The sequence below is a fragment of the Mangifera indica genome, chromosome 7 (assembly GCF_011075055.1).
Source record: "Mangifera indica cultivar Alphonso chromosome 7, CATAS_Mindica_2.1, whole genome shotgun sequence".
Classification (NCBI taxonomy): domain Eukaryota; kingdom Viridiplantae; phylum Streptophyta; class Magnoliopsida; order Sapindales; family Anacardiaceae; genus Mangifera; species Mangifera indica.
The window spans coordinates 6,574,904-6,584,843 of record NC_058143.1 but is presented as its reverse complement, the minus strand read 5'-3'; the positions used below and the strand labels follow the sequence as shown (position 1 = coordinate 6,584,843).

At 33.4% G+C, this 9,940-nt stretch overlaps 1 protein-coding gene across 1 annotated transcript; it reads left to right on the top strand.

The window, feature by feature from the left end:
• On the top strand, positions 1-1,062 carry LOC123221426. Its single transcript, XM_044644282.1, has 3 exons — positions 1-248; positions 333-438; positions 952-1,062. Exons 1-3 carry the CDS (start codon positions 1-3, stop codon positions 1,060-1,062), a joined length of 465 nt encoding a protein of 154 aa, XP_044500217.1.
• Positions 1,063-9,940: the final 8,878 nt, after the last annotated feature.

The following is a 9,940-nucleotide window of genomic DNA, read 5'->3' as shown; positions in this document are numbered from 1 at the left end:
ATGGACTCGCATGTGTTTATTGGTCCTAATTTTAAAGATTGGCTGAGAAATCTGACAATTGTTCTTAATCTTGAAAAGTTAGCTTATGTCTTAGAGACACCTTTACCAGCAACAGTGGACCCTGATGCCTCTGAGGAAGAGCAAAGGGCTTATGCTGAATGGGTAGATGCTGACTTACGAGTTCGTAGTTATATGCTAACATCAATGAACTCTGAACTTCAAACTCGATTTGAGAACATGCAGAGTGCGTATGAAATTATCACTACTTTAAGACAATTATATAGTGAAAATGCTCGAATGAAGGAATATAATTTGATGATTTCACTATTCAGCATACGGCTTAAGGAGGGTATTTCCCCAGATGATCATGTTATTAAAATGAGTAACAAGACTGGGGAGTTACAAATTATAGGCACAGATTTATCGCATAATGTTCGGGTGAATTTGATTCTCTATTCACTCCCTCTAACTTTTAAGCTATTTATTACAAATTATAATCTCAATAAGATTGAGCGCACTCTCTCTAAGCTTCTCAATGATATTCAAGAATTTTACAATAATGAGAAGAAAGGGAAAACACCAACTGAGTTGCTAGCTACCTTTTCCATGAGAGGCAAAAAGAGGTAAACTCAAAAGCCTTGGAGAAGAGGTTCACAGATGGGATCTGGTGGACCAAAAGTACAAAGAAAAGGTTTTAAGAAAACCACTACCAAGCCTTCGAGGATGAAGGGTTCTGACATCAGGCTATCACGTTTTCAACCTTTACGACCATCTGTTCCATAGAAAGAAAAGAAGTAGGAGAAGAGCAATTACTTTTATTGCAACCAAGAGGGGCATTGGAAGAGGAACTGCCCTCTATACCTTGATGATCTGAGAAAAAGCAAAACAGGTACATATCAGTGTTATGTAATTGAATTTGAATTAAATGTTAATTCAAACATTGATTCCTAGATATTAGATTCTGCTGCAACTTCACATGTTTGTGCTTGTTTACAGCATCTGCAGAATAGTTCTGCCTTGAGACGTGATGAGATCACACTGAGACTGGTAGATGGGACATGAGTTTTCACAGAGGTTGTAGGTGTATGTAGTGTACAGTTGTCTACTAGGCATGTAATAACTTTGTATAAAACTTTGTATTTTGCTAATGCCACTAGGAATATCATCTCTATTCCAGTTTTGTGTAAAAATGGTTATCAGTTTACATTTAATAGAAATGAATGTCTAATTTATTTTGGGAATAGATTGGTAGGAAATGCTATCAATACAAATGGTTTGTATGTGGTAGAACTTGATTTACATAGCGCCATGTATTCCAAATCATCTAAAAAAACTAGAGAACAAATAAATCCAATAGTTCTATGGCATCACAGATTTAGTCATATTAGAGAGGATAGGATTCAACAATTAGGAAAAAGTGGACTTTTAGGTTCATTGGGTTCAGAACCCTATCCTACTTGTGAATCTTGTTTTTGAGGAAAAATGATCAAGCTTCCGTTTAAGAAAAAAGGGGAGCGAGCTAAAAATATATTAGAATTAATACACATTGATGCGTGTGGCCCCTTTAATGAAATGGCCCGAGGAGGTTTTTCATACTTCATTACCTTTATCAATGATTATTCTCGGTACGGGTATTTATTTTTGATAAAATATAAATCTGAAGCTTTTGAAAAGTTCAAAGAGTTCCAAAAGGAATTAGAAAACTAGATTGGAAAGAATATTAAAGCTTTGCGTTTATATCGTAGAGGTGAATACTTGAGTATAGAATTTCCAGAGTTCTTAAGAGACAAAGGAATACTATCACAGTTGACTATGTCATTCACACCACAGTATAATGGTGTATCTGAACGGAGAAATCGTACTTTATTAAATATAGTACGATCTATGATAAGTTTTACTGACTTGCTAGTTTATTTATGGGGATATGCTCTTCAGACAACACTACATGTGCTGAATAAAGCATCATAAAAGTCCATTTGAAAGACACCATACTAATTATGGTATGACAGACTTCCAAGCGTAAACTACCTGAAAATCTGGGGATGTCTAGCATTTGTCAAAGTGGTTAGAACTGATAAATTGAAGTCCCAAGAAGTTCATCAGGTATCCAAAAGAAAGTTTAGCATATTATTTCTACTTTCACTCTGATCAAAGGATTATGGTCAGTAGAAATACACATTTTCTTGAGAAAGAGTTCTTAGAGGAAAGTGGTACAGGAAGGAAAATTGTGCTCGAAGAAGAGTCTGGAGAACCAGTAACTGAGCCTATTCAGGTTCTCCAAGTATACAATCACCTATACCAACTACAACAGCTCAAATAAGAAAGTTTACTAGAGTGTCTCAACCTTTTGAGAGATATGGATTTCTGACAGAAGGGGATTTTGAATCGCTTCTAATGGGAGAAACTGAGTATCTAGAGGATCCAAAAACTTACCAAAAGGCAATATTATATATTGACTCTGGCAGATGGCTAGAGGCAATGAATTCATAAATTGAATCTATGAATGCCAATCAAGTATGGACACTTGTTGATCCACATGATGGAATAGTTTCGATCAGATGTAAATGGATCTTTAAGAGCAAAATTGGCAAGGATGGAAAAGTTGAAACTTATAAAGCTCGATTGGTAGCTAAAGGTTATAATAAAAAACAAGGGTTGGATTATGAGGAGACTTTTTCACCAGTTGTGATGCTTAGATCCATCAGAATCTTGCTAGCCATTGCAGCATACTATGATTATGAGATATGACAGATGGATGTTAAAACTGCTTTTCTCAATGGGTATATTGAGGAAAATATCTATATGGAGTAGCCAATCGGTTTTGTATCTGCTATCGAGAGACATAAAGTGTGCAAATTACATCGATCTATATATAGATTGAAATAAGCTTTATGAAGTTGGAATATCCGGTTTGATGAAACGATCCGAGTATTCAGTTTCATTAAAAATTCGGATGAGCCGTGTGTCTATAAATTGAAGAGGGATAAAATTATCATTTTCGTAGTCTTATATGTAGATGACATATTATTAATTGGAAATGACATTGACACTATGACTGAGGTTAAGTTATGGCTAGTGAAATCTTTTCCATGAAGGATTTAAGAGAAGCAACCTATATTTTAGGTATTCGTATCTATAGAGATAGAGCGAAAGGATTAATAGGTTTATCTCAAAACTTGTACATAGAGAAAGTGTTGAAACGTATTCACATGCTAGACTCTAAGAGAGGTCTTCTACTGTTTCCTCATGGAACACCTTTATCAAAAAATATGTGTCCAAAGATTGATGAGGAGCGACAACAAATGTGTGAGGTGTCATATGCTTCGGCAGTAGGTAGTCTCATGTATGCCATGTTATGTACATGACCAAACATTGCTTTTGCAGTTAGTGCAGTAAGCAAATATCAGTCAAATCCTAGAGAAAGACACTAGACAACAGTAAAAACTATCCTGAAATATTTAAGGAGGACTAAGGAGTTGATACTGTGTTATGGGGCTTCAGAGTTGACGCTCAAAGGATACTTAGACTCTGATTTTCAGTCAGATGTAGATGATAGAAAGTCTACGTCTGTATTTGTTTTTGTTTGTAATAGAGGCGCAGTCAGTTGGAAAAGTGCCAAACAGTCAATTACTATAGACTTCACTATAGAAGCTAAGTATATTGTCATTTTAGAAGCTGTGAAAGAAGCCGTTTGGATGCATAAATTTGCCACAGAGTTGGGTGTGGTTCCGCAGATGAGTCAACCAATAATTATATTTTGTGACAATACTGGTGCCATTACACAGGCAAAGGAACCAAGAACGCATCAAAGGTTAAAGCATGTTCAGTAAAAATATTACATTTTGAGAGAATTCGTTAGAGCTGGAGATATGTCATCTAGAAGATTGCTTCGGCAGACAATCTTGCAGACCCACTAACTAAAGCACTGATGTAAAGACTATTGGACCAGTATCTAGAGAGGATGGGCATTAGGTACTATAGCGATTGACTTTAGTGCAAGTAGGAGTTCTTGTTAGAATATGCCCTAAAAACCAATCGCTTTGTTGGTTTCAAGGGTTGTATATCTTGCATATATATTATTAATAAAAGAAGAGTTCTGCCATACTTCACATGTTTTCTGTGTCACTTTTATATCTATATTGTAGTTGTATATTACATCCATATTAGCTACATGCATATGACATGTGAAAGGTCCCGATGAGTTTTAATAAACGTCATCAAATCGTTCCTTGCATAGGCAATCTGTTTGGGCAATAGTATTGCATAGTGGGTGTGTGTTATATCACCATAATATATTAGTAGATAATATTAGACATGGTGAATATACACATGGGTAAACAATAGAACCGTTTGATGATTAGAAAATTGGTCAAAGGTTATTATATTATATTGTTTATCGAACATGACCGCTGAATGATGATCACATGGGCATTAATATGTAGTCAATAATACATCGTAAATCAAACTAGTGTATAGATCTTTTGACTTGAGATATCACAGTTGTGCTTCGTTCTAGAATGTATGGTTTATACGGTGTATACTATGAGGCTAATCATGTCTCGTTCAGAAGCCGCTTTGATTATATGTTGCTTGAAAGAGAGGACAAGTGATGATCATATAAGGATCCGTCAGCTCGACTACTTTCGAGTTCCCATATAAATATCGAGAAACATGAAAATCTAAGATACTGGCCAATGTAGATAAAAGACCATATGAAGATAGTTTCGATGTAGCACGTTATGATGTATTACTTGATATTCGAAAAGATTAAATATTGGATTTTGACATTTCATGAATCCAAGTTTAATCGGGATGTAACGACGGAGGGATTGAACTACATGGTAAGTTTGAGTAAAAAAAGTTTATTTGACATTATGTGAAGCTTATACTTTATTGTGATGTAGGGGTTATGGGACATTGCTAGATGACACCACATAATCAGTGGAAGCTTCGTTTTGTAGCAAAAAATGAAGTATATCGGTTAACGACAGTTTTAGGTTATACAGTGATAAAATGAAATGTATCATCCGATATAGGGCCCACGACTACTTCACTATGAACCTTGAAGGTCATACCCATCTTTCAAGAAAGAAAATGGTGTTATGAAGCTGAAAATATTTATCTATGGTTGGCTAGCACTTTTCGAGGATAAAAATTGTGCTTTTCGAATAAGATTCGGAAAAGGGGTAAAATTATCATTTTGCATCTTTTTAATTGTTTAAAAAGTTGCATGAATAATTTTAGGCACAAATTATTCAACATGTGTCAAATTATGACTTACTCTTAATTATCAACCAATGAGAATTAGACACATGATTTAACTTGATAAATATTAAGTTTTAATTTAATAAATGAGAGAGAAATGTAGAAAATAATATACATTTTTCTTCTTCTTCTTTTGCCAGGAAAACTTCCATTTTTCTTCCTTTGTTTCTTCCTTGAAGGGTCCAAGTAAAGAGATCATTTATTTTAGTGATTCAAGCTTTCTAACTTCAAATCAAATTACAAGGTACAAGGTAGTTTACATGTTTTTATGTTTTATTTCTTGAAACGATATGTAAATTTTATATTACCATTATTACATATGATGTGAACATGATCTAAAAACCATTAATTTTCTTGCCAAAATTCTACAAAAGATGTCTTATACAAGTCAATCACTCTACCACAGGCACTAAAAATGCTTTCTGAAGCTATTGTAGAGATTAAAATTATAAAAATCTCAGTTGCCATGCATGACAAAAGTTTACACTTAGTTTGATTAACAGATCACCAATTAATCATTTTAAATTTTATCAACTTTGCACCTTCTGATGTCTTAAACTTAAATACATTGAATTTTAGGTGCATATTCAACTTTGACTTTCCTAAAGCTTCACTTTGAATTTTCTTATGGTGTGCACGCATTGCAACACAATATCAAAATCTTCTGTTATTTTATGTAAAGGTATGAAGTTGGAATGTATTCCTACTATAGGGTTTTCAAGGTATTGATAACCGACAGTGTAGTGAAATTTAAAAAATTTAATAACATACAATCCTAAAAACCCTAACTAGGATACCTACTTTAGACATATAATCATGAACATACAAAACATATATAAGGGTGTTTTAGATTTTATACTTGCATTGGTGTCTCCTCCAAATCTTTACATGGCTAAAGAATAAATGTTATCCTACCCTTAAGAGGTGACACCTTGGTATCCATGCAAAGTACAAAACACATAAAAGGTTATCTAGGTTGAAGGCTGCTAAGACTTATTTTCTAGATAATTTGTATTCAGGGGAAGATAAGAGAAAAACAGAAAACTTACGACTGCAGTTTCTGCTATATAAGTGTTCTTATTTTTCTTTAATTTTAACACGCTTTAAATAGGTGCAGGTTTTCGAGTACAACAAGGATTTCATCCAAACTTGACACCTTTAACAAACATACACTGTTGGAATATAAACATGCACGGATGACACACAAGTGTGTCACTGATAAGTTTTCAATTCATGCTCAGGTGGTACATAAGCATGATGCCCAACATGCATTTTGGCCTTGCACGACTAGACAAAAATTTGTCTAGTTGTGCCATGCTTATTTAATTTGCTGGTGCCAGTTGGCACCATGCACACCAAGGTTTACCTTGGTCAAAATGCAATCAATGGATTCTCTTTTTTGCTAAACACCAGAATTGTTATCAAATAATCTCTACTTTTGGGTTTGAATCAATTCTTATATGTGTGTTACCTATAAGCTTTTTATCAAATCGATAGTGTCTAAATTTAGGTTGAATTTAGACATAGACTAAGATTGACCTTTAGCAAAGTATCATAACCACCCAGATGATAGAGTGTTAGCAAATATCTTTTAAGCTCTTACAACATCACAATTATGTGTAATTCAATCTTTTCATCAACCAATATTTCTTGAGGTTGAGGCATAAAAATGTGTCTATCTCAATGGTTCTTTGGTATGAACTGATACATATTACTGACTAACATAGATTAGACTACAACCTTATCCTACTATCACCACAATTTCGAGTAGTCATAGATATTATTTAGTATTCTCATGTGAGGTATATTTCTCTGTACTCAAAAGTGATGAATCATTTATCTATCAATTATAGCCTTCATATATCTCACGATATGACTGATTACTACTTTTATAGTTATCCCTATTATGACAACATGTTGGATAACGTCAAATCATATCGATCCTTATACAAGATAGTCTGGCAACCTTAAGTCAAATGATCACTTACACCCGTGGTGTTTAGAGGATTTATTCCATAGACACTAGAGTAACCATCCATATGGATATCTTTTGATTGGGTCAGTTCGATAAACATATCTACAGCCTACTTAGAGCTTTTCTAGCTAATTGCACCATTATTCAAATAAAACACAAACCTTGATTGGGATTTGTAATCATCTTAATCAGTTTGGACATTAACATTATTGTAGCCTCTTATAGTGAGTTTGGATTCTCTTTCATAAACCAAGAATGCATCCTTAGTTTTTCTCAAGTATTTCAGGATATTCTTGATAACTTTCAAATATTTTTCACCTAGATCAGATTAATATTTACTATAAAAACTCAAGGCGTATGAGACATTAATCATTGTACATAGTCTGACATACATGATTGATCCTACATTCGAAGCATATGAGATCTTACTCATTTTATCTCTCTCAGATTATGTATATAGATACATCTCTTTCAAAAGATATACACTATGAGACATGGGTAGAATTTCTTTCGTGGATTCTTCCTTATTAAATCTATTCAATACCTTGTCTATATACGTGCTTTGACTTAAGACCAATATTTTATACTCTTTTTCTTGGTAAATTTTATTCCCAAGAATATAGACTGCTTCTCCTAAGTCTTTCATGGAGAAACACTTGGACAATCAAACCTTTACTGATTACAAGTTTGTTAAGTCATTTCTAGTAATTAAAAAGTCATCAACATATAATATAAGAAATGTTAACACACTCCCACTGAGCTTTTTGTACACATATAGTTCATCTTTGTTTTTGATAATTCGAACTCATTATCAACTTCATCAAAATAAATATTCTGGCTTCTTGAAGCATGTTTAAGTCCATAAATGGACTTTTCCAGCTTGCATACTTTGTCTACATATCTAGTAAGAACAAAACCATTGAGTTGCACTATATAGACACCCTTTACAACGTTTCCATTTAGGAAGACAGTCTTGATGTCTATTTGAATGATTTCATAGTTATACTATGCAGCTATAGCAAACATAATCCTAATAGACTTAAGCATAATAACTAGTGAAAATGTTTCATCATAGTCGATGCCATATTTATGAGTGAAACCTTTGAAAACTAGTCGTGTTTTATAAGTATGCACATTAACTTTCATGTTAGTTTTCTTTTTGAAAACCTATTTGCACCCTATAGGTTTTACCCTTTCAGGTGTGTCCACCAGAGTCCATACTTGGTTTTGGTATATGGAGTCTATTTTGGATTTCATGATATCCAACATTTATCAGAATTTGGACTTGAAATAATGTCATTGTAGGTTTTAGGCTTGTTATCATTAATGACTAGTACATCACCATGCTAAGTCAAGAGAAAGCCAAATCTTTCTGACTCATGACATATTTGTGTAGACCTATGTAGCTCCTGTGTGTGTTGAAGTTGTTTCACCTGAAATGTAGGAACTTTCTTATCTGTGATATCATATCGTCCTATCTAACATCTATGGTATCTTGTGGTATATGAACTTCAACGAGGTCTACCTTCCTTTTCTCGTTCTCTTGAGAATAAATTCTTTCTCAAGGAACACATTGATATGAGCAATAAAGACCTTTTGCTCTTTTGAGTGATAGAAGTAGTATCATTTAACCTTTGGGTACCCCATAAAGACAGATTTTTTAGACTTAACTCTCAGCTTGTTCAATATCAATTTCTTGATATAAGTTTTGCAACCCTAAATCCTTAAGTAATCTAGATTGAACTTTTGCTTAGTCCAAAACTTGTATAAAGTTTTATCCAAAAATTTAGCTGAGACACGGCTCAGTGTAAAGATAATAGTTTCTAGGGCATAACTTTAGAAAGCATGAATAGATCGGTAAAACTAATCATGGACTTGACCATTTCCATCAAGGTTCTTTTCCTTCGTTTAGATACACCATTATATTGTGAAGTTCCAAAAGGATGAGTTGAGATACTATCCTATTTTCCTTTAGGTATTGTCTAAATTTAACACTCAGGTATTTACCCCCTCATCACTTTGGAAGTTATTTTTCTTTTTCGTTCTTGAATTCTTTGAAGTTATCAAAGCATTCAGCTTGTGTTTTATAAAAAACACATAACTATATCTACTGAAGTCATCAGTAAATGTGATAATTCATGGGCCCACACATACCGTTGTGAAAGTTACCTAATAGTTCAGTTGCCCCTTCATTATGTCCAGTAAAGGGTGTTTTAGCCATTTTACCCAATAGACACAATTTACATTTATCATATGACTAGAAGTCAAATGATTGCAAGATTCTTTATTCAATAAATATTGATATATGTTTCGATCCTATGTGGCTTAGCCTGCAATGTCGTAGATATATGATATTCAAATCATTTGATTTCAATCATTTATTATTTCGCACATTAAAAATTTCATTATCTTGTTTTAGAATATATAAACCATTACGTAATTCAGTTGTTTCATAGAGAATATTATTTAAATTAATGGTTATAATACCACTAGCAATAAAAAATGAATATTCTTCTTTGTCTAAAACAGACATAGAAACTAAGTTTCTGGAAATAAAAATAATATAATAATAATGTTTTAATTCTAAAACTAGCCCAATGGATAGACAACTAAGATAATAAAAACCTACGACTAATGCATAAACATGTGCTCAATTTCCAACACGTAGGTTAACCTTTCCTTTGGTGAGTAATCTACTCT